Source organism: Onthophagus taurus, chromosome 7 (assembly GCF_036711975.1).
Source record: "Onthophagus taurus isolate NC chromosome 7, IU_Otau_3.0, whole genome shotgun sequence".
Classification (NCBI taxonomy): domain Eukaryota; kingdom Metazoa; phylum Arthropoda; class Insecta; order Coleoptera; family Scarabaeidae; genus Onthophagus; species Onthophagus taurus.
The window spans coordinates 34,080,878-34,108,126 of NC_091972.1; the positions used below are offsets into that span (position 1 = coordinate 34,080,878).

At 34.2% G+C, this 27,249-nt stretch overlaps 1 protein-coding gene across 1 annotated transcript in view; it reads left to right on the forward strand.

Moving 5' to 3' along the window:
- LOC111418754 (neural cell adhesion molecule 2-like) overlaps positions 1–27,249 on the forward strand; it is a 455,796-nt gene that overhangs the window by 369,606 nt on the left and 58,941 nt on the right. Inside the window, exons 5-6 of the mRNA XM_023051417.2 lie at positions 4,277–4,489; positions 16,690–16,841. Coding sequence (XP_022907185.1) covers positions 4,277–4,489; positions 16,690–16,841 — 365 coding nt within the window. The remainder of the gene's footprint in view (positions 1–4,276; positions 4,490–16,689; positions 16,842–27,249) is intronic.

Genomic DNA, 27,249 nt, shown 5'->3' on the forward strand with positions numbered 1-27,249 from the left:
ATCTAATAAATGAACACTATTGAGCTATTTGTTTCTAATTTAATCTATTAAGATTACATCTAGCACTGCTTTCATGTGCATTACACCAGCTCAAATGATTTCACTCTTTTCATTCATCTAGCTAACCTATTGTTCTGGGGAGATAATAATTCCTTTGAGTACTTTATTACTAAGTTACTCATTACTATTTACATTATTGTACTTTTGTACGATATTTCGGTTGCGTTGACTTGTACAACTAAATATGCTATGGTTTTCTCCGTGTTCATCATGTATTTTAATTAGAGTGGTAGAAAATAAAATATTTTACTTCTATTTAGATGATGAAAATGTTTATTTACTTATGTTTTCGGTGCTTGTAGTGCTATACGAATTTATTGCATTTCGAATAAAAAGTTATTCGTCCTCAGGCACGGCTACAAAACATGAAACATATAAACTAGGTGAGTGTCTCAATTAAACATCATAATACATTGAACAAAACTTATTTCACAGGACATATTAAAAATTAAAGGTTAAAATTAACTAAATACTATTAAAACATTACTAAAAACATATTTACCGTCAATTTGTTTAGGCATTAAAAATGATGTTGAACATTCTCGATAAATTTGAGGTGTAGGAAAACTTTTAATACGACCCAAATTCTTCGTTGTAAGGTAAAGATCTTAAGCTTTTGAAGACAAATGTAGAACTGCGGTTTTTGTGGTTCAAACAGAGTTAGAAAAGGTGGGGTTTCAAATAAACAGGTATAAAAATTGTCAGATGTAAAAGTAAAACAAAACACGTGCGCAAGTGCAAATGCTTTCATAAAATGTCTCATGTTTCGATAAGCGAAAAGCCAGAATAAAAATCACTCATCACAATTTAACCACTCTGTACAACTAAAGTTGAATGCCATAAAACCACACTCATTTGAAGGCTTGTTAGTAGAACATAAACTTGTTGTATACTGCCAAGGCTGACTGTTTGCGCAATAGCCAGTACATTTTCTTGTATGTACTTACTTCTGAGTTCTTCATGTTTTTGCTTGACATGTGGTTACCACCAAAACTTACCGTCAAGGGTCATGTCAAGATGTTTACCTATATTTTCATACGGAACTACTTATTGATAAATATATCTCAATCCGTTATTACCAAAATCAATATGCACTACTTGTTTTTATTTAATTTAATAATTAATTTTTCGGTTGTTGTTTGCACTGGCTAAAATTTTGGTGTCATCTGCAAATGTAGCAGAGTTTGTTCTGTATAGGAGGTCTTGGTTAATCCTAAAATAGTGTTTAGATAAATAGAATTCTAAGATTTATGAATATTAGACAGGAAGAATCACTTTAAGCTTGTGGTTCAATCCTCAAGCCATATTTTGTCGAAGGCTTGCGCTAAATCCAGAAATATCGTTGATATCGCTTCTTATCTTATAGTTCCATTTCGATGGTATATCTGATCTGATCAATTGTAGAATGTTAATTTCTGAACCTAAATTAATAATCCAGGATATGTTTTTTCTTTCGATGATTTGATCTTAGTCTTTTAAGTAGCAATTTTTCAAACAGTTTGGACATCATCGGCAGTAGTCTTCGATCTTTAGTGAGACTACCAGAGGACTAGCAAGCATAAAGAATTCTTGGTTCGAATGTTATTTTAAAGGTTTTCCAACAGTTTTTTTGTTGGCCAGATGGAGATTGCTCGATTTTGAGATAATGTATTAATAACTACTGATAATGGTTTTAACTGCAAGGTTGTCTTCGATATGCATATGATTGATTAATATGTTTTTGATGATGTATCAATCTATCAGATCTGGGATCTTACTTTTGTCTGTACTTTTGTATACGCAACAGGCAAACGCCTGTTGAGATAGTTTTACATCTTTGCGCTTGAACAGCTGCTTGTAATTAGATGATGAAGAGCCATGTAAGCACATGTAATAACCACCTACCATAGCATCTTCAAAATGATGAATATTTTTTTAATTATTACTGCACTTCCCCATTTGCTGCATTTTCTGGATGAACGTCTACCTTATTGTATTAAGTATTGCTTGAAACTCTTGTTGATCCTTAAGCAATTCATTCGCATTCCAGACCATAATTTTAAGTGTGTTTCTGACAATTTCTGACACTCCCTTCAAGTGTTTTAATTTTCTGGTTCATATTCTGAAAGGAGTTTTTCATTTGGTTGATTTTGTTGAATATTCCTTGTAATGTGTGATTGACGTTCTCATCATCATCATCATTGGTTCTACAACCCTGGAAGGATTTCTTTCCTGACCTGCTTAAGGATTTTCTTACATTCCTCCCTATTACGCGCCACCACTCTCCAATTTCTCACTTTAAGTGTCCTCCACATAGTCCATGTATCTCGTCTTTGGAATTCCTAATCTCTGTCGTACCGGTGTTTGTCTAACTATTTGTTTCGTTTGGCTCCACTTCCTTCATCCGTTGCACATGTGCTATCCATCTCATCAGTGCTTATGCAGCCCAAAAAATGTCTTACTGGCCAAATATATTCTTGTGTCTTTTTATTTCTGTACTTGTGTCATTATTGTTTGTTACTAACGACCCCAGGTATACAAAACTGTCAACACACTCAATATTATAGCCATTGATTTTTAAACTTTACGGTTTATATCTAGTTCAATAAAAATCGTTTATAGATAACGTCTTTGTGATTAATGACTAATCTTTTTTATTAATATTATTTTCATTTCATTCACAGGTTTAAATCTTTTTGTTAAATGCCCCAAATTTGAAATGTTTGGGAATTTGAATCCGCGAAATTTGTAGCATCACAATTGGATTATACGCGCTATTGTTATGTTGGTTCATTATAAACAATTTTCATCCGCAACATTTTTCTAGTATTTCTAGTTTTTGAGCTGTTGTAAATTTTTTTATAAAAAATTGCGAAAAAATTTTTAAAAATTCGAAACTATTTATCGATTAGTATTCGAGATTATTAAAAAAGAAAGAATTAGTTAAGAAAAAGAAAAGGAGAAGCTTTCTATATTAAATCTCCTTTCATAAAACGATGTAAAACTGTTCTCATCTATCATCCATTTCCTTTCCACCACTCATTTTTTCACTACACTTTTCCACTCTATATCCTCCCCACTCAATTAATCGCGTTCATGCAGCACGTGTTGAGATGTATAATTCTCTCGTCATCTATCATTTCATATCTATTCGTCGTCTCCTCATTACATCAAAATTTTCCCATCAATCCCTTTCCCATCTATTTCTTTTGGCATTATATTCTTATCCTTTCTCACATCCTTTGAAGATTTCTAAGTCGGTTCTCTCCACACTTCTTTTCACACTTTATAACTCTCTCTCACCAGGTACGTTTATCTCCGTACTTAACTTCTGCTCCTTCTATTCTAAAATCTCTTCTTATGAAACGATGTATACCCCAACCTAAAAGTTACGTATCTAGGTATAACATAAAGAAATAGTTTCTCTTTAGAGTTAGTAGTCAGCAGGTTTCCGCGCTTTATACATCCCGGGTACGTTATCAAAACGAATATTTATGACTGTAGCTGGGGCGAATGAATGTGAGACTTCACTTCGTCTGAATGTATCTGCTCGGTCGTCCCCGAAGGCGTTTCTCGCGATTCTTTAACATAAACGCGCGAACTCGGTTAGAAAAGGTACGAGTGTATAGTACAATGTATCTGCAAAATTCGTGCCAACCGAATCAATGCGGTAAGTGATTTTTTTGCGCTCTCGCAGACTGGAAGGCGAAACGAAACGTGAGCTTCAACGACTTGAGAAATTGACCGATGATTTATACGAGGAGTAGAAATGAGCGAGCGCGGGCCGTTAACGGGATCGGGTTTAAAAGAAACTCTAGTAAAAGGAAGTCGTGCTTTTCCAACGGTTTAAAGTTTTTGTACTCGCCGAAGCTCGATTTACACAAGTCCTTCCCTTTTATGAAATGAAAGAAATTGGATGGCGGAAAGAAGCGTAGGTGCCGGCGCATCCACCATTTGTAACGATTTCTTAGAGGATTGGTTTTCTGTTGAAAGAAATTTATAATACCACTCTACACCGAATACAATTTGTTAAAAATACACGGTAATTTTATTTTTATCATCGAAAAGTAATCGAAAAATAAAAAATGCCGCTTGCGAATTCAATTTATTAAAACGATTTAACGTTGATTGACAAACCAATTCCGGACTACTGTCGTCTAAACCTCGACCGGTGACAACGTATTATAGGGCCGCCGCCGGAAGCGGAAAAAACTAATAAAACTCCTCTTTGTTCCAGGTAAACCAGCACCGATTGTGACGTGGTTTCGAAACGACGTGCCAGTGACAAATGACAGCGTTGCGTTGCCCTCCGCAGGCACGACACATGTACGCAGCGAGCTCAAAGTATCAGGCCTAAGTCGCCAAGACGTTCACTCAGAGCTGACGTGTCAAGCTTACAATAATCCGAAGACACAACCCCTTGCATCGACCCTCCACGTGGACATGAATTGTAAGTGTACATACTTTCTCCTTCTTTTTAACATGATTTATTCAATATTGTCAAAGTATTCCAAGGGTAGCTGCAGGATTATTAAAGAAATAGAAGGCTAAAAAACCTTGTAAGAAAATGTTTTAGGGTAAATACAATAAAGTTTTGCAAAAAAGATAACTTAAAGTAATGCTAATAAGTTTAAATTAAACTATACTTTTTTTGTTTAATTTATAATATAGCTAGCTAAGTTTCGGTGAAAATTTAAGATATAGTTATAAAATGAAATTTTGACAATAGTTCGTTATAATAATAACAATTAAAATACTGCTAAACTTTATTGATTTTGCTATCCAAATCTTTTTAAACTGCCACGATTATAGTATATCTTACTTAATGCTTTTATCTTCTCATATAAACCAAGCTCAGTGGTTTATATTTAGATTAAATGCTCAGTATTTAAATAAAGCTATTGGCTTCAAGTGTTTTAACAGATACTGCTGATTTTGGAAAATTATCAGTAGCCACAAACAACTATTTTTTAATAAGTCAATAAATTTTCCCAAAAGATACAACAAATTGCAGTAAGATCTTTTAATATACATTGCAATCTGTTGCTTAAATCTAAAATTATTGTCTAAAATGCAGTAACACGCGTTTGACTACTAAAGCACATCCACATAGATTTGTCAGGGTTTATTTTTAAGGGATGGTAAGAAGCAAGAGTAAATATTTTTGTTTACTCTTGTTTATATTATATTCAACAACACCACTATCCGCATCCTCATAAGAAGCGTACAGTTGTGTATCATCTGCATAAGAGTTGATCTTACAAAACTGAATAAATTTGCTGAACTGCGAAGGATATAAAGAAAATAAGATAGGACCCAACACAGAACCTTGTGGAACAACGCTTGTTACTGCCAAATCACCAGAAACAGAATCGTCAATCCTCACCCGCTGTGTGCGATCACTAAGATAATCACGTAAAATAGATACTGTGTCTTCACTAAATCCAAAATATCGAAATAATTTACAAATAACAGTATGGTTAACAGTATCAAATGCGTTAGAGTAATCCAAGAAAACTACGGCGATATTCATTTCTCTGTCAAAATCATCTGTTAAACTCAGCATTGATGTAGGGCAGCTATACCCATACCTAAAGCCCGATTGATGCGATGGGAGTAAACCCTTCAGTTCCACAAACTCTGCCAACTGTATCTTCATAACCTTTTCTAAAATTTTGGAGAGAACAGGGAGCACAGTAATAGTTCGCAAGCCGCCATATTCCTGTGGGTCACCCTTCTTAGGCAGCGGAACAACCACAGCACGCTTCCATTCCATGGGAAATACATGAGTTAAATATGGCAAAATAGTCGGACAAGACATTTTGATCATGTCAATAGAGACACCATCCGCTCCAACTGCAGATGAGGCAATAAAATTAATCATCTCGATCACCAAAGAGACCACCACTGGTTTAAAAGAAAAGTCATTTTTGAAACTAGAACTCATAGAGATCTAAACCAGACCATTGGAAGTCTCTAAGAAGTCTTTAACAATTTCTTTGACACTATCCACAAAATATTCATTAATCTTGTCAGGAAACTTTAAATTTGACGGCAAGGTAGCATCTTTATGTGATTAAATATTCAAAGACTTCAACGTGCGCCACATTTGCCCTCCATGACCATGGATAGCAATAGAACCGAAAAATGCTCTCTTCTGATTTCTTACAGCTGTAATAGTTAAATTCCTAAGAGATTTGTAGTACTCCCAATGAGCTACTTCACCCGAACGCCTAAATTTAGCTTTAGCCTCATCTCGCAGTCTAATCGTTAACTTAATATTATCGGTGATCCAGAGAGCAGGAGGCTAAGTAAATCGATACCTTCTTATAGGAGCATGGTCATCAAAAAGGTTAATTAACGCATTTGTGAAAAATGAAACCTTCTCATTAATGTCACCAATATAAAATACATAATTAAACGGAATTGATCTTAAGTCTTGTAAAAAAGAATCATTATCAATATACTTTAAGAGACGCAAAAATTTAAAAGTTGGAGTTTTTTTAATTGTATTAATCCTTATGTCATGAAATACCATATCATGATAAGAAAGGTAACACGGAAGCATACCACTACGAAGTACCAAGGACCTATCAAATGAAATAACTAAATCAATAAGAGAAGCCGTATTCAGAGTTACTCTGGTGGGACGTTCGATGAGCTGCTGGCCTCCAAGAGAATCAAGCAGACTTAAAAGATATTCACTATCAATATTTATTATATTCATCGTTGATTCCCTCTTCAAATCAACCACTTCAGTATTTAATATGCAAATTTTCTCTTCATATTTACTTATAATCTCCTTCAATTGCTTTTCCACCATAGAAGTAATTGCAAAAGATATTTTTTCTAGAATTACCTTCTTTTGAAAAGCTTGAATGATTATCTCCTTAATTGACACCATCTGCGACCGTAAGAAAACCATTATTAATTTTATTATGTCCAATAAATATGAAAAGGCTGAAGAAACAAACTAAACCATGCACAGGCCTCGACTTAACACTATCCAGTATCACTCACTATATACTTTGAAAAATAACTTGAGCCACATACACGCGGCTTCTACTCCCACGCCATTTTTCTATTCATGTACTTCAAGAGATTCCATTACAATCACAAGAACTAAGTGTGTGATGTGGATGATGTGATTATACAGTATATTTTCGACATTGAAAATGATAACTGTTAGGGTTGATGCAATTCGTTATCGTGCCATGTTGGAAACCTATTTCTGACCAAAATTGGATGAACGTGACGTTAGTGATAGTTTTGGTCAAATCAGTGTTGGTCTGAAACTAGTCGAAGAATTTGCAACGATTGCCCTCACATTTTTTCGCTTTGTCACCAAATTTAGTGAAGACGACAAATTGAGTGTCGTGGCAAAGAATGTCTAAATATTGAACGTTGGGGAGAAGGATTTCTCGAAGAAAAAGGTGATTTATATGTATATTGATCTGTTGCAATTCGGGCAATGATTAGATGAAGGTGGTAATCATTAAATTTGGAATTTAGGAAATTAATATTTGTTTGCATCTGCAGTTGCCATGGTCAATAACTTTAATCAGCTCTCTTTGCAAAGATAGTAGTGCTGCAATATCTAATTTCTTAACTTCAATTCTTTCAAATTTTCATTGGCATTCAATGATTCCCAAACTTTATCGGCAATACACAACAAGTCTTGTATTTCTTGTATGCCTAAAGATAGACGGGCTACAGAAATAGTGCCTGGAAGCCGCCCTTGCCACAGCCGTCACAACAAATTTTGACTAACCACTTGTGAACCGCCGACTACGTTTAGAAGACTTCTGTAGAACTTCGATGGTTTCTGGTTGCCCATTTGAGAGCCCGACAGGAGATCGTCTAAACATTTTTCTCACTTAGTGATAGACGGTAGATTAAATTTTGTTTTAAAAATGAATACGCGTTAGATTCTGGAGGTTCATCAACAAGATCAGATACTACTGATATAAGTTCAGTTGGTAGGTTGGCTATGACTAAATTATACTTAGTTTTGTCGTTCACAATGCTCGCCAATTGAAATTGAGCTTCAATCTGTTTGGACCATAATGAAGGATTTAATAATAGATTCGCTGATAGCTCGCTACAAAGGCAATTAGATCGGTTTTCATCTATAACTAAGGATGTCTCTAAATTTGTTCGACTTTCCATAATATTACTGCCCTCACAAAGAGTATTTTACACTTCTTCATATTAATATTAATCTAATTGGAATTAAATTATGAATCGACATGCTTTTTGTTGCTCCAAGAAGCTGCGTAAGAAAAGAACTAATAAAAATCTTTTTATTCGAAAAAGGTTTAAATTATTACAGTTTCGTCAAATATAAAACCTTTTGAAAGCTTTCTGGAATAAGTACTATCCCGAACAAAAAATAGGGTTTAATTCAATAAATTAATATGTTAATAAATATTTAAAACAGCGAAATAATAGAAAGGTAGAATAATTATTCAATCGGGAGAAAATTCCTTTTTTTTTTGAATTGATTGAATCCAATTAGAGAAGAAGAGGGCATTAGCGTAAAGCTGAGCGGAATTTGAATGGAGCGGTTTCTGGTATAACGGTGGGATTAGCACCCTGTGATTTTTAGGCGGGACGGAAAATAAAACCTTTAATTAAAGGGAAGAACCCCGCCTGAATGCGAAAGTGGCAAAGAACCGAGCAGACGACGATCGGAAATCAATGTGTAGCCTGGTAAACACGCTTGGAATATATTAAATCAATCCTCCTATAACGAGTTTCTCTCTGCACAATTAAAGTATCCATGCCATATTTCTTTTACTTACCTATTTTAAGACTTATTTTCTATAACGAAAGAATACACCATCAATCGTGAAATAAGTAAGTTATTTACGGTCGTTAAACTTTAAAATGTTTGTTGCCGTCGAATATAAATTTTTACCGTTGGCAATCTTACGTGATGGAAAGGGGCAAACGCGCGGTCCGGGAAGCGGAAGGACCCGACTTTTATTGCGAGATCACAAAGCAAACAGCAAAAGGCAAAGGAAACACCGTCCCCGTCAACAAATAATAATGCGTCGCGACGCAAAGTTTCGCTTATTGTCGTTTGTCGAATACGAAAGGATAGAGAGCGAGGTATTCGTCCCATCTCAGTCAAATTTAATAAGTAAGCACATGAAGTGTCTCAATTCTGTCTCTCGCCAGGCGCGAATGAGTCGTCGGAAAACTTTGCGAAACGGCAATAACACCATCAAACTTTCAAAGTTGCTTTAAAAACACGACACGTGGTTTTATGAAAAAGTAATAATTGAAAAACGCAATGTTCTTATTGTTATCATTCTTTTGGGTAACTCTATACAATAATTTTTTTTTTTTGTTTAGGAAAATAAATTACGAAACAGTGCAATTAAACTTAGCGATTAAATGACACGTACAGTAGTAAAGAGAACCCACGGTTTGAAAAACACCGATCCCGTTCGTCCATTAATAATTCAGCAGCTGCAAATATTGTGTGCGTTTCGGCGTTCAACAATTACAGCGATAAGTCAACATCACCGCTGTGGCGCCAGTAAATTTTAATTGCGCATATTTTACCGATAAATTCACACCACCGGTCCCACTAATTCCAAACAAAAATGCCAACTCCCTCCTGTTACAGGCAGGTTTGAGAAACACCCCATTTGACACGTTTTGTATCTATTAATCTCGATCACGCCGAAAATCCCTCAACCCTCGCAACTCTCCCCAATCTGTAACACTTTGAAAATGGTTCTAGTTTAACGTCGTTTACTTTATAGATATATTCCGTACACGCGTAATGAGTTTACCCGCTTCTGCTGTTGCCAGCCGGGCGACGTTTCGCGTGTATGGCAGTAGCAGCTTCTCTCTACGTCCAAATATTTATAGAGAGGACTTGACGTTTACGGCGGCTACGTGTGTTGGTGAGCTGCGCGAGGTTAGCAAACACTATTAATTACACGGATTCCGATGCGGTGTTTATTAGGGCGTTATACGGAATCATAAATTCAGCTCTGAAACGTTATGGAACAGTGGTGTTTTGGATGATTGTGTTCCGCTTGTTATACGAACAAATCAGAAACAGTTAAATCTCTAATCCGTATAGAGAGCGGTTTTGACAATTCGTCAATGATGAATAATACTTAAGTAACTATTTACAATTCTAATTAATTTGTTATTATTATTATAGAAGTATAATAACAACAATACTACGATACAATTGCTTGTATGCAAATAAGATACATTTTAATTTGTCTTTAAAATCAGGTAGTAATATTGTCAGTGGCATGTCACCAGCATGTTGTCACTGGTGAACAAGTGATAACTTGTTAATTCAACATCTTTTTGTGCACCAAAATCTGCTGCTAAACTTTCTTTTGAATTACATACTGTCAATAAAATCGATAAACCGATTAATGACTACAGAACATATTAAATTTAACCATTTAACAATATAATGAAAGTAACCTAAAATTTAAAAACTAAAAATGTTAATAATATGAGTAAAAATTGTTAATATAATACACACATAATATTCCAAAAGCTCTAAACTGACGATTTTAAGCATATTTTTTATATAACTTGAAAACAACATATGGTACAAGGAAATGTTATTGATAAGAAATGTTTGTAATAATCCAACAAAACTTTATCTCCAATCGACAGTAATTCAACTATGAGTAGGTATTACCAACCTAGTAGACTTTAAATCCCAAACATTTAAAATTTGTTACATTTGATAACAAAATGATTCTACTTAAACATCAAAACCAGAGGTGATGATAATATGAGTAAAAATTGTTCCTGATAAATCACAAAACTATAATCTATAAACGACTTTTTTTCAACTATTTCGCATTTTTAGTTATAAACCATATTATCCCAAAAGCTGTAAAATGATGTTGAACAAATTTTATACTATAAATTTGGATAAATGCAAATGCTAGAAGAAAATGTTAAGGACAATAATTGATTGTAATAAACTAACAAAACATTATCTGCAATCGATCATAATTCAGTTATGGGTGACGAAATTAATAACAAAGTCATTTTAGCTCAAAAATTAAACACTATAGATATAATAATATCAGTAAAAGTTGTTAGTAATAAATCACGAAAACGTGATCTTTAAACAATTTCATTCTATTTATTCAGTATTATAAGCTATAAACCGTGGTATCTCAAAATCTCTAAATTAACGATCATGAACAAATTTGTAGTGTAAATTGAAAACTAAAATTTACTGGAAAACATTTCAAATTTGATGCATTTAACAGTATGTTTTTATCTCTTTATGACTAGTTATGTAACTTATGATAAATGTGTGTTTTTAATCATAAATCTTTATTTGTATGAGATATATAACTACTTTTGTACTTTTAATAAACCAATAATAAAGATAGTTAACACATCCTTTGGTCTCTGTGATTCAGCATAGCAATAAATATTACATTACAAAAATATTATAAATTCAATTTATTGAACAAAGAAAAGGATATAAACATGTAATAACATATAGTAGTAATATATACAGGTTGTTTCCGAAATACGTGTACAACGGAAGACCACAGATTCCTTGGCTCAAAATAGGTCGATTTAAGTTAAGTGATCTATATCCAAAGTTGCTTCGTTTCGCTGCTAGAGGACTTCATAGTTAGCAAAAAAAATCTTTTATTTTTTATAACTCGAAAACGCGTAAATCAATTGAAACCATTTTTCAGAAGTGACTTCCTCAACGTGTTTTTATGGTTTTCGATACAATTTTAGAATCATAGGAATGATGGAAACGTCATGTGTTCACAGGATATTCTCCATTTTTTTTCTGGCCAGGCGACAATTACATTATTATAATTTCTGAATAGGCCATTTAGTTCTAAACCGTTTTTGTCTCTTATAAGATTTTGATTACATAAGTAGTTAAACCAGAAAAAAGGTATTTTTAAATATCTGCAAGCCTTGTTTACGTCATTGCAGTTACAAAAATTACCTCATCGTAGTTGGGACTGATTGCAACTAATTGCAATTTATGTTTAACGTGAATACAATATCATTAATTGATCAAAAGCGTAGGAATTCAATGTTCCTCAAAGCAAACAGTGTTAGAAAAAACCGTAGTCGTATTTAGTTGATTCAGTACGACAAGGAGAAACGTTTAATCAATTCTGTTATTGCAATGATAAAACATAACTTTAGTATGCTTTACATTTAACTGTCAGTTAACATCAATAAATTGTGTTTAACGTTTTTATAATGGATCACTTACACATATGATGAGCAAGTAGATATGATTTTAGTTTATGGCCAATGTCAATGTAATGGTTGCAAAAGCATTCGAGTCTATAGAGAAAAGTTTCCTAATCGTCGAGTGCCAAATCACCAAACGTTTGGAAATATTGTAAGACGTCTCAGGAAAACAGGTAGCTTGAAACCGAAACACACAGACCGTGGATGTCAACGTACAAGGCGAACTGTAGAGTTGGAAGAAAGGGTTCTTGGAAGAGTGGCAGAAGACCCTAAAATTAGTACAAGGCGCTTAGGAAATCAACTAGATGTCTCTAAAGATGATGTCCATAGGGTAATAAAAGAACATTTATTACACCCATACCACCTTCAAAAAGTGCTTTAACCTATGGATCATGAAATGCGTTTGACTTTCTGCCAAGTCATCCAAAACGAAAGAATCCACGACCCACATTTTAGTAGAAGGATTTTATTCACAGATGAGGCAACGTTTATCAGATCTGGTATCACTAACATGCGTAACAATCATGTTTATGCTGAAGAAAATCCGCATATGACTACAGCAGTCCATCATCAGCATTCATTCAAAGTCAATGTTTGGGCTGGAATTATTGGCGATAACATCATTGGACCGGTAATAATACCAAATCGGTTAAATTTTAAAGTTTATTTAAATTTATTAAGACAGTCGTTACCGGATTTCTTAGAAAATTTACCTTTATTACTTCGTCGCGATATGTGATTCATTCACGATTGTGCTCCGCCACATTTTACGATGGCTGTTCGACAATATTTAAACCAACCATATCCTGGTCGATGGATTGAAAGGGGAGCTGATGCCCTAATAAAATGGCCAGCAAGATCACCAGACTTTACACCGTGTGATTATTTTCTCTGGGGGCATTGAAGTCAAAAGTGTATGCCTCTACAATTGATAGTGAAGAAGAATTACGAAGAAAAATTTTGTTATCATTTAATACATTAAATAATCGCGAAACAGTAAACAGAGTGCAATTTAACTTTTTACGACGGGTAAATTTATGTATTTTGAAAAACGGTGGTCATTTTGAACAATTTTTGTAAATATTTCCTACTTGTGTTTGTATTTGTTGTGTTTATTGTTACCTTTTGTTTATTAGAATTGATTGAAAGTTTTTCTTTCTAGTACTGAAACAATTAAATACGACTACGTTTTTTCCTAACACTGTATTCTTTTAGGATTATTGAATTCCCACTATTTTGATCAATTAATGATATTGTATTCACGTTAAACATAAACTGCAATTAGTTGAAATCAGTGCCAACTACGATGAGGTTGGCATTTAAAAAAATTGCCTTAGGGCTTTTCTTAAGTTCAACTTTGATATTATAACTTGAACACACTGTATAGGTTTTAGAACATTACTGATCCTCCGATAATACATAATCACCACAACATTCCCAACACAAAATTTTTCTTTCCGGCGGTCAGAGTTGTAGCTGACATTTTTGATTAAAAAAAATAATATCTCAAAAATGACACAACTTAGGTATAGGGTATGTAACATACAAGTGGTCTAAAATTGAACAAAGATTTCAAAAATGTAATAAAATACAAGGTGTTCCATTTGAAATATGAAAATTGTCACCATTTCCGGTGTAACCACAAGTACCCGGAACCTGAAAATATTTTAGTTAAAAAGCTTGCATTAAACATCATAAGTCCTCAAATTTTCAAACCCCCACTTCATTTCATTCTCTATAGGTATAGTTTGTCGTGGATGACCCTGCATAACAAAGTGAATGTTGAAAAACAGAGTTAAAAACTGTAATAATTATATAGGTATAACACACCTAAGTACGACCATGCAAATTTTAGAACAAACAATAGATAGAAAAATAAAACCCGCAATAGAATAATAGGAAATAATATAGAGAAGAGGAATTAAAAAGCAAATTCTGAAGATTATAAAAGCTACTATGTACTAGTAATGAAAAACTAAAAATACACTACGTGCCAAAAAAATGGCAGCACCTCGAAAAAGTTGAGTCACCAAGCTGAAATCTTAACAAAACAACTAGATGCATGTAAAAAGCCAGTGATAAAGACATCATTCGATACACAAAGTATTGCAAGTTTTTATACGGTTCTTTGCTGTAAAACAAACAATCTGTAACAGAAAAGTTAAAAACTGCATCACAAAGTAAATGCTATTTGGTGAGTGAATCCATGAATGGGACATAATATTTAGCGACGAATATCGGTTCTGTTTGTTCCAAAATGATCGACGGGTAATGGTAAGAAGATTCCGTGGCGAGGCGTGCAGATTACATTTTGCCCTTCGAGGTCACGACGCGACGGTCAAACACCTGGTATTATGATATGGGGTACCATATCCTTGAGGTATAAGTCGCCTCTAGCTGTCATTCCTGGCAGTTAAAATGCACACCGATACATCCACGAGGTTTTACAGCCCGTTGTAATACCCAGGCAAAACGAACGCCCTGACATCATGGTCCAGGATAACGCCCAACTTCATATCGCCCACAACTGTCAGAACTTCCTACACGAAGAGGGAATAGAAATTCTCCCGTGGAGTGTTCACTCTCCGGATTTAAACCCGATCGAGCATGTGTGGGATATGAAGGGTTGCTATATAAGACGTTTACCACAAGCAGTAGGAACTTCGTCGTCATCATTTGATCATCACATTCAGAACACTCCTCGCAAGGTTAGAGAGTACGTAAACAATCGCGGGATGTAACATTTTATTGACATAAATTGTTGGTATTTTTTTTTTCAATTGTTATGATTCACTACTGAAATAAATACAAATTACTTGTAAACATTTCACGGTATAGCGATTTTTTTGGCACGTAGTTTAATAATCGAAAATACGAATATTGAACAAGAAAAGATTTTTAACTACCTAGGGATTGAAATAGATACCAACTGAAATCATTATACTGAAAGGATACTGAAAGTATACAAATGGCGAGGAAGACGAAAGCTATAGTATACCGATCTGTACTAACTTTTGGTTTTGAAACATGGTTACTAATGAAAAGAGAGACCAGTAAATTGCAAGCTGTGAATATGAAATATCTAAGATGAGTGAAAGTACAATTCCGAGACGGGCGACAGAAATAATCTATGAAATTAATTCCAAGTGCGGCGATACTTCACACCCATTATGTACTAGTAGTATCGCCTGCAGTTTGCGGTTGCGGGTTGCAATCTGCTTTAAAGATGCGGAATTATACCTGAAAGAGAATCGAGGCGCCACAATAAAGCGAGCAGTTTCGTGTTCATATGATATTTATCACAGAGCTTCGGCCGTAAGCGCCCTCGGCTGCATCGAGCAAAATTTTGGACTCCTTGTTCTAAGTTTAGCCGAGGTCGAGGCTGTGTAATGTGTTAACCACCTGTGGAATCATATAATATTAATTATAGTACCTCGGCCGCAAGCGATCTCAGCTCAATCAGAAGTAATCCTAATTTCTCAGTTCTAAGTTATTCCGACGTTCTTTACAGCGGAGGATTTCAAAAAAGACGAGCAGTTTTGGTATTAATCACATTATGAAATTATCAATTTTTATTGTATACAACTATTTATCAAGGAATTAATTGTGAATATTAAATGAACAAAGTAAAAAGGAATATATTTTACAGTATAAAGGCAAAAACAATTTAAACTTTATAAATCATTATAAGTGGATATCCACAATGATCATTTATGTTTAGACGATTTCATAAATATTTAATATATTTATCAACACCGCAATAAAACGATAATAACTCTTAAACTATATTCATTGAAGTAAGTAGCGGTTTTAAAGTAATACGGTAATAGTACAAGGTAGTTAACTCAGTTCCCCATAGTCGTTGTAACTAGAGGGCCATTACATGCCTCAATTCGTTATATGCATATCAAAGCAATAGTCGTCTACAAAATTATGCTGGACCCCATGCGTGTGTAATGCATGTAATATTACGTTGATTGTGGTTAAGCAATCGATAGAGTTAAATTAGAACCGTTCAATATAGAGATCAACAAATAAAATAAACGTTATGATCTCAAAATTCGAAATTAAAAAGAAAACGTTTATTTTTATCCAATTTATTTACTAACTTTTAGCTAATGTTATTACCTTCAACATCACGTAGTATCGTAAAAGTGCATTTACGATAATAGTTTTTCGCGTTAACTTATTTTTCGTTAAAAAAACTTACGATAAGCTAATTATGATTCAATGTTTTATATTCATAATCGATGAAATATTATTATAGGTAAACTACATTAATTTAAATTATGAATCATTACAATATTCATTCAAATGTGCTACTCGTGCGATGATATACGTGATATGTATCAGTAATGAAATAGTCTGTGATATTAAATTGAAATTTATTATAATACGATGCCATTGCAGTTGGACCTTTGGATGTAAAAATCCTTGGGGCTAGCCAACCACTGAGTGCGGCGAGAAGATACGATTTGCTGTGTCAAAGCTCAGGTTCAAGGCCTCCGGCTACGATAACATGGTGGAAAAACGGACAGAGAATGGAAAAAAATAAAGAGACGGTGAGTTTTTCAATTTTCATTATTTATTTTTTACTTCATTTCAACGAATCTTTTTAAATTTCAATTCAATTTATTTTTTACATATTGATACTTTATCATTTAAAGTTTTCGTTGATAAGATTAGAAATTGCAACTGCCAATCCATCTTTATAAACTTGCCAAACTTTCGGCTTTAACGATTATCCATAGTTTACCATCGAAAATCGCAATCAATCATTTTATACGTAAATTTCACTTTGCTTCAAAGTTTTACCGGTTTTCTGGCGCCCGACATAAAATAATAAAGGTTGTTTGAGCTCGGTTAACTACCGCAATTCACGCGAAATTGTAAAACGTTGACACGCACTCTATGTACGCGGAATCCAAATTAAGCTCTATTATTAAAAAAGCCCGGAACCGAGCGAGATCAGAGGACGAGAGAGGTGCGATGACCAATTGAATGGAAAATGCTGATTAAAATTTGAATAATTAATGGCAATAAATGAGGCAATAAATATAGATAGAGCTAAATTAAGCGGCTGGCCACTTGAAAGCTCTCGTTCAGAAGGTATAGAGAACTCGCCGGTGCGGCGATGACATCTAAGCCGAGAGTTCGAGCCCCTTCAAAAGGTTATTATAAACAAGCGAGAGTCCTTTTCAGTTTAAAGTTCAATTAGCCGAACACAATACGCTTATTAATTTCTTTTAAAAAACAATCCTTTAAGTATTTATTACCTTTCAATTGACGTGAACAAAAGGAAATGAAAAATACAATAATTTTCCGAATGGGTTATGACGAACAAAACAATTGCAACGCCGTGAATTATTAGTTCAATTATACTGAAGTGAAATTTGAGTTTATTGGTGCTGTGGATGAGTGAAGAGAACCCGGTTTCGAATTTACATATTTACCGATTGCACATTGGTCGTTCGATGGGACTGAGAGAGGGCAGTATGAGTGCTTATCCGCTGTGATGCCACGTTGCGCGAGAAACCAGTCGAATGGTGATCATTAATGATCGACGAGAGGTAGCTCAACAGTTAATAATTTATTTGCTATGGATTGTTCGCGTTCAATATTGCATGACTGTTAACTGCGAATCCTCGTATCGTCCGGTGAAGTGGGAACAATGGTGTCTGTTCATTAGATACTTCTTTTCAAGCCTCTCCGACCGCCACCGGGATTTTGAATGGACCTATCGCGTTCATATCCTCTAAATTGGACAGTCAGTTTAACGCATAATGAAGCGTTCATTACCGATAACGAATTACCATCACACATCGCTTTAAAAATTTTTTCATTACCTTTGTGATTTGAATAAACTAAAACCGATTTGATTAATATGTTAATTAATTATTTCGTTTAAAAGCTAGCAAAGGGGAAATGTTTTCAAACTGAAAATCGATGTAATTTATAAACTGCACATGGTTTATATATTATATTTTTGGATTGATTACTGGAGGGTTTCCATATAATTAATTGATGTATAATATTGTTGTCAAACATATCAAGTAAACAGAATTGTGACAATAATAGTCCGGGAAATATAGTTAATCAAAAAATTATAGCTGCATAATTAATAATATCCAATATTTTCTTTTTATAGCTTTTATTCCGGAGATTACCGTTTTAATTACACCATGATCATGATTTTCCCATGGGTAGTTATTCAAAAGCTCTATCATATCCAGTGAATAAACGAGTTTTTAAAAAGTTTAGAAATACTTCTGGAATTTAACCAATAACTTCTTTAGTGCTGATCTTTCATCAATCTAAAATTCATCTCAGCATCAAACAAATTTCTCTGGATCGGTTTTATCTTGCCTCGCTAAAGCTTTCCTCACTGGAAAATTTCTTTTAAATTCACGACGGACCGTGAGATCTTAAGTTATCCCAGCCCATCATTTCAACAACATTTTGTAAATAAGTGTAGGACTTGCGTCGGTATGATGCAAACATTGTCCTTCTTTATCAATTTTTCTTAAAATTTCTGATGCTTCCAATCCCATCCAAGAATCTTCACCGTAGTGTACAGTTTTCTCAAGCTGTCTCAGCAAACATTCAACCATTAGATGCTTGACTAAACGTAACGATGCAAGACGCACCATGGATAAGGCACTTTCTTGTATTCTGTTATAACGTGACAATCTCGTCTCAATCTATATTTAATATTAACTTATCTACAACAGATAACAAAACATTTGCTTTCCAAATAAACTACTCCTACAACCACCTGAGTGGCTTACTCACAAAGCATAGGAGCAGGTGTTTGTTGGCATTGTTTACGTAAGTAATCTAATAAAGCTCCTAATGGAACAAGTTCTGTGATCGTCTTGGTTTGGACAAGGTTACGATATTATGCTTTTAATCCTATGATGTGAGTACTCCTACGTTTCATTAATCTCTGGCCGCTACTGCTGTAAAAGGTGTGTTTGTGATGTTGTTTACTCTTAGTCCACTTTTGGAGTAGAAGTCTATTGGAAGCTCTCCGTTTTCATTGACTATTGTTTCGTTCTGTATTGTTCCAATTTGTGTAAAGCCTATCTATTGTGTCTTGGAGCTGCTGATAGAATCATCCTTTAAAATACTTGAGAAAAACTACCAAGTTAATTAGGATCTTCAGAAACACTTCGAATTTGTATCAGAAATAGATTGGAAGATGACAAAATAAATGTAAGTGAGTAGTCATGTCTGAGCATTGTTTAAAAACACATTAAACTAATTTTTGATTATAGCAATGAAGAACTCATGTTCAAAAACACTTCAAATAAGATATAGAAGAAAATCAGAACATGGCAAACACTTAAAATATGATTTTGATAACGCCAAGTTAATTGGGATCTTCAGAAACACTACAAATGTATGTACGAAATTAATTGAAACATGGCAAAATAGATATAAAATACCGGCCTTACTATAGCTTTATACCTATATTTTTACCTTGGCTGCTGTACTAATATATTTATTTCACCAGACTGTCTTTTAAGCACCTTTTAATTATACTAGTAACCAATTACAGCACCATTACACTTGAATAAGTTTAATTTCAACGTTTTCCATAAGAAAGCAAAAGTTAAGACTTATTACCAAAAAAAATAATAATATGTATCACTTACAAAAAGTAATCAGATTATTACGAAGCACATAACAAACAATTCCGACGCTTGGAGACCAGATTTACAACTTCAAAATTCTTCAAACAAATAACTGAATTCACAGATTACATTGCTTGTGGTGGCGCTCCATTCTACTGCAAAACAATATCCATTTGAAATCCCCCCCGAATTTTCTTCTGATATTCTTGCCATTTGTGAAATTCTTTCATTTTGTAATAATCGCAAATATAATGTCATTATCTAACATGCCAGCCGAAACATTTATTTTTTGATGGAATTGGGTATTCATCTCACGATTCTGATGTGGGTTTGCGTCACTTTAATAACGCACGTTTTGACGATGAAATTTACCGCCCAAATGAAAGTATCACTGAAGCAATTTATCGAATTTTGCGAGGGAGTATCGTCTGTTCGTCAACCATTTTAATGTTATTATTATTGGCTTCTTGAAGCTCATTGGTTTCAGATTTTTTAATACCTTGTATATTAGGTAATTATTTATGGTACAGCAACGAATAAATGGCGAATAAATCATTAGTCACCGTTTTCTCAATGTTTAAGGCACATTATATGCTGCTAGTAATTGAATCATACAATAAACACTACTCATATAAGAATTATAGTCAGCGATTGAAGTAATAAAGGAATGTGGTGTTTATCGATTGAATGCTCTATCTATAATTCTGTATACGTAGCATCTGGAATAAGGATTTCATTGAAGAAGAACTGAATGAAGAACTGCTGTACATAACTGATAAGTGAATCAGCAGAGGGAAATAAGGCCAAGAACCCTTGTCTTGACCTTCCTTATAAAGCTGTCATTGAACCTATACTTACCCATAGCAGTATAAGCTGCACCGTAAATAGAAGCGACATCAGTATAGTTAATGCGGTCCAAATTAAATGCCTTCGGAGGGTTGGAATTAAGATCCGACGGGATAGAATACAGAACAGCCGTATTCGAGAAGAGCTCTATATGCAGATGGTCGAGAGAATGATTGAGGATTAGCAGCTGTATTGGTTTAGCCACGTAAAACGAATCTGACAGGTGAAGAAGTGATAGATGTACAGGGTGTCCAAATGAGCGTGCAAACTACTCTATCACTAAAACTATTTGTTGTAGAGATTTGCAACAAAAAATTTAATGACTAAAGTGGCCAAGAGAAAATCCTAGAAATTATTTTCAGGTTTCTAAGATGGCAGTTAGTGGGAACAGAGCATTTTTCGATATTACAATAGATATTGTGAATTTTCTTACAAAAGTTAAATCTATTGATATTACGTTTTTTGGTGAAAAAATAGCAAAATGAAGCCCAAACAAGCTAGTTAAAACCGCGCTTCGATATCTGGTTCCTAACCTAATACATCGGTGGAAGAAAATTTTATGAGAATATTCAATATTCCATATTTCAATCAGTTTTTTAATGTGCCTTATTTTAGAAGACTTCACAAGGTCACCTTACTTTTGACAGCATTATTCCTCATTCTATTGTATTTATATGATATTGTATAATGCATCGATAAATATTTGCATCGACAGGACTCTACCCTCTGAGCTTTTATTGACACATTACTCCTTTCCCTTGGGGGAATCATTCTTTTATTCTTGTTATTCATCCCTGTACTTAATAATGACCACAACTGGGATAATTAACATAGGCTAGAATCAGTACCCTATGTTAATAGGTAGCGAAATAGCTTGCGAAGAGCGGCTTGCAAGTCCTCATTTGATTTCTGAAAAGGAAAATCTAATCTTAAGATCCTAAATTATTGGGGTTGCGTTAATAGATAGTGAACGCAGAGTATGCGGTTTATATGAAGAATCAGCGGGCATACCTGCTATGCTTAATCACTTGTGAGGTCAAACTTCATGAATATTATTGAAGACGTCGTAAGACACACTTTAATCGCTAACGACTTTAGGTAAATTTTCTCAATTTTTCTGTTTGAAAACTTCCTCAATACCATTCTCAATGAGTCTGGAATATTTATTTCCAGTATGCTTAACTCATTTTCGTCTACTTCTCCTAATTCTGCTCAGTACATCCAAACACTTTGTAAATCTTTAATAATTTTTCTTGTAGAACATGAAGGCGTCTGCTAAATTTCTTACAATTATTGCCTTAAATTGCTTTAATTTATCTGCTACGTCAATACAACTGGTTGTATTTAGTTCCTCCCTACATCGTAAATACATGATAAATCAATTCAAATCTTCAGTAATTTAGTAGAAAATGATATTGATTTTTGGCCTATATATTTAGGTTAGCTAATTAAGGCTATTTAGCTTTCTTTATTACATTTCTCTATATTGATTATGTCCAATCAAGGAGCTTTACAATCTAATTTAGTACATTTATCGTGGCCGTTTAGTACGAACTGGTGAGGTCATGATAAGCGTATAATATTAAAATATGGTTCGTGCCGTGACTGTTTAAACACTCGATAAAAATCCTGCCCGACCAGCAGTCCAACAAAGCGACTCGCGATAAATTAACGTTGGGACACGCGACAGTTTTATTTCGAATTTGCCCGCCAGTGTGCATATGCGCAATTAAAACCGCACCGCTTTGACCTCAGTTTAAAAACTGTACATACACATTTATATGCATTTAATATTTTATAATATAACGTTTTATAAACGCTTGACTTCAATGGTGGTTCGTTTATTGAAACCTATGTGATTATATGAATTTTGCGTAATTTTCGCTTTAAATTATCCGTTTCAACATTGCATCAGTGCATTAAAATTTATCATAGGAAACTCAAAATATGCATATTTGATGACGAAGTTTTCGTTTCACAATGGGGATGTAATGAAATTTTTTGGTTTAACCTATTTAGATAATCAAATATATTTTGAATTCAATTCCACGTGAGGACCATCGCAACAAGGATTGTGCTCCGACCCGAACTTGCATATTAATAGATTTCCCGATCACTATTAAAACATGCCACCTACGAACAACAACCAGAAAAAAAGTAGGCTACTTCATGCATACTGATGAGAGGTATGCATCGATCTGACATGTATCAGGAGTATCGGAAAGGCATTCCCTATACATGCCAATAAATAATGGATATTGCACGCTACATGATTCACTTCATGAATTTTTATGCTCCTTTATAAGCTCCGAGAGTGAAAATTAATAACCAATTTGTTATTTAACTCTAGTTTTGAATTTACATTTATATCTATTAGAAACTTCTTTACATTTCTTTAACATCTTATACAATAAAATTGTTAACATATTTTTATTGGATTTCTTCTGTGTTTTCTCTTGACCTGTTTCTTTATTAATTAAATTCTGGTTGCGAAACATATACGTGAACTTACTAGCTCTTTTAACGATTAATCGATTTCTTTTTGGACTATAAATAAATCCTTACCTATAAATAAAGTAATAACGTAAAGCGAAACTTTAAAATTTCATTTACGTTGGTGTAACGTACTAAAACTCCTTTCCGTAACTGCTGTAAATGCTGGCAACTTCAATATATTTACAGCTAGTGAGCTAAATTTTTTACTTGAACAAATTCTTGGCCATCACGTTGCATCTCTCACTGAGAATGATGAATTCAAAGACATCTCTTCTGACTTTACGTTCTGCAAGTTCAGTGATTATGTTTTCAAGATCAAATTTTAATCTGGGCTTAATTATCTTCTTGTTTGTTGGTTCTAGTAAATTAGTTGCTAAATGTTAACTGGGTTTATCGATTTATTCATCCTTGATATTAATATACCTTTAATCCTAAGTCCTGCAATCTTACAGTATCGATGTTGATACCAATTTTGGCAACAAAAACCGTAGGAGTATTTGCTACAAAATATTTAATCTACGTCCTAATTGGTCTTAGTATGTACCGCATACTCTATATTATGGAAATATGTTTCTAAAAACTGTTATCCAATAAAGGTTTTATTTCTTCAATTTTATTATTACATCTGAATCACCAGTTATATCTTGGAAAGCATACTTTGGAAACCATCTTGTTTTTACGTAATTTTTTTGGGTTAACACATTCCTTAAGTCTTTGATACTGAGGTTGCAAATATATATTTTATGTTACCAAAACTTGTCAAATCCTAAGATGCTCGGAATATATATTACACGATCTAACTATTCAACAATTATTGCGTTTTCTTTGTTCAAATATGTTATGAAAATCCCTTTATGAGCAAAATTTGTTTGTTATAACGCTGGAAAACGAGAAATAAATGATTCTAAATGCATACCAACAATGTTGAAACGAACATTAAGACGTGCTTCCATATAATTAACTGTACTATCAACATTTTGAATTTGAATTTTGGCTTTATTAGGTATCAATGAAGACTCTTGAACGACAGATGTTTCTCGTATCTGTATTTGAATAATCTTTTAATCTGTATTTTGAGGGTTATATCCGTGATATTACTTTTTACATCGCCGGGAACAACATCTAAGAAAAATTAATTTAATTATTTTATTTTGGTGAAATATATATTGAAAATTGAAATATCCAAGGAATTCCATTAGCAGTTATTAAAGATCTAATTTCACTTCCCTCAGAATATAGAATTACAAACAAAGGAAGTGCCTTAGAATGAAACAGAATAAAGTTCACGACATTTTATACCGAAATGTTGAGTTATAAAGATTGAAAACTGAGATTGAAATGTAGTAAGTTGAGTTGACGGTTTAGTAACTTCGTTAATAGATTTCTTTCATAATTATCTTACACTAATCTCGCTACAATCACTTATACTCCTACGTCTAAGTAGTCTCAAACTACAATGATAAGAAACCTTTTATAAAAATACCTCCTTTTTGGGAATAATGCAATAACTGCTCCGTCAATGTCGGCATCATTTGAGATGCTTCAAATCATCTCTGAGCAACCCTGGCAAATAACTTTGGTGATTAAAATAGAATGCTTTCTAGTACCTGCTACAGTATAACATTGAGTGAACTAATTACTGGTGATCCTATTGTAAAAGAATTAAAAAATCGTCTAACAAGAGATGGAACTAAATCGCAACTAAATCTAAAATCTAAATTGTTGGTGTGACACCACAATCTTTTGCATCTCTTTTTTTCAATACACTTATGATTACCGCTTTCTCCCATTCTCCTGGTATCTTCTTCTTTGCCATATCTCGTTATACAAACTACAGTAGTATGGGTCTTTGTCCTATTTCATCCTATTTTTCATTATTTCCGAGGTTATTTTGTCCTATTTACACATTTCAATTCTTTAACATTCTTCTGTATTGGTCGTCTTCACTCATTGACTTCTGTAACAACAATAGCATGTTAAGCCAAGTGTAATATACTTAGCCACTTTACTTAACAAGGTACAACTGTATAGTTGAGTTAATATCTCATCAACTTCTCTCAATCCAGCTCATCTCTTCTTCTGGCTGTGATAGGAAACCAACTGTTCTGGTTCGGACCATAATGAAGGGATCAATATCATAGTGAAAAAATGCAAGAAATCGCTGGTAAAATGGTTAACCCTGTTGTGGTTGTCTCAGGCGTTTTGATGATCTTAGGATTCTATATATTACTCGTAGCGCTCTCCGAGGCTCGAGCACGACGAGAGATCCCAGCGTAGAAGGATTCTGACTTTAAAAGTTCAACATCGCTTTATTTATCAGAGGTAGATACATAACCTCTTGGAATCGGGCTAAATCATAACGATATAATAACTGAACGACGAAGTAAGTATTCACCCGGGGAACGTGAGAAATGGTTAAGAATCCGAGGAAGACTAGGGGGACCTATAACCCTACGAAGTAGTTGCCCTCTGTGGTAGTACAGTTAATCTCACTGAAGAAGATTAAAGGCTATGTCTATGTACTTCAGTGATGATGATGGCACGGAGGAACTCATCTTATTCCTTAATCGAAGTTGGAGTCTGCTAGAGGCAAAGTTTAGGAGCTATCTCAAATCTTCTAGGACTTTAATACATCCAATAACACATCGTGAAGGTCCATATTTACCACGATTTAGACATAGTATGTTTAGTACCATACAGTCTACGTTGGCAAAAAGCTATTTATTATCTCCAAGGTATCTGAACTTCATTAGCTGTGTTTCTTTCTCTGTTTTTTGTCTCACTCTTTTTGTCTATCCTTCAGCCAATAAAATAGAAAGAGTTTTTATGGGCAACTAAAAGTTTACAATTTGCTGTTTAATACATGACAAACCAAAGTTAAGTTAACTTCCGTTATCACCCCCCACCTTCCCATCGTTCCAACCACCTCCCTCATCCATCCACTGCCTTCTCCCCTCTTCCAGAATTTGCCTCCGGTTCCTTTCTTACTCCCTTGGCTCACTACATTCTCTCAAATGTTCTAGCGTCTCCCGCACAGTCGACAAGTACCTTCTCGCTCTTTCCTGATTACCACAATAAAATCTGGCCACAAGCCTCTTCCCTTCCTCGCTCCTCTCCTCCCCCAAGTATTTTATAAACCCCTCCGTCATCCTTCAGTCAATACTTCTCCTTCTTTATTTTTGATACCTCGCAAATTGTTGCTTTTCTGTTCTTAACCCTGCAATACTCTTGACATGCTTCGAATATTAAATCCAAAGAGCTTAGCGAATCATCGGCATTTTGTTAAATCCTTAGGCAAATTTATGCAAATGAATTCTTCGATTCCAACCACTTAGGTGTTACTTTCATCCATAACTTTAGAATTTATTGCTCCAACGTCTGAAATTGTAAAGAAAAGTCTAAGAGGCCATCGACAACAAAATCTGGAAAATGAATAAGTTGCTGTTAGTTTATCCACATCAACACCTCATCTAGTTAGGTTCTAAGTGGTAATTACAACAGGCTTTTCCATATCGTCAGTTACGATCGATTTGGTTTCCGGAATGAAATGTGGATAACATCAGTACTTTGACGTGTTGGTTTGTACGATAATTATAGATGATCCTTTCTGAAACCAAATATGCTGCTAGGTAGAGGTCTTTAAAGATGATTTTTTGCGGGTACCAACAAGTAGTTCTTTTGCCAAGCAATTCTTTATCTAATAGAATTGACGTAAAATAATTGACAACAGCAATGTTTCTACCTGTATTCAATATGGAAATTGCTATGCCCATAGTAGCAGCAAACGAAGAGCTGTCTAAATGAAAAAGCCCATTCGATTGTTTTCCTTTATAAATCTCCATGTTGAATTATAAAACATTCGCGACTTAACAAAGGTACATATTTCAATACCATATCTGGCCAGTTTGTTAGCTATATATTGCCGAAATTTGCAATGCTCTCCAAACCTTTCTACCATTTCATCTACTGTGTAGTGTTCCTAATTTGGTAG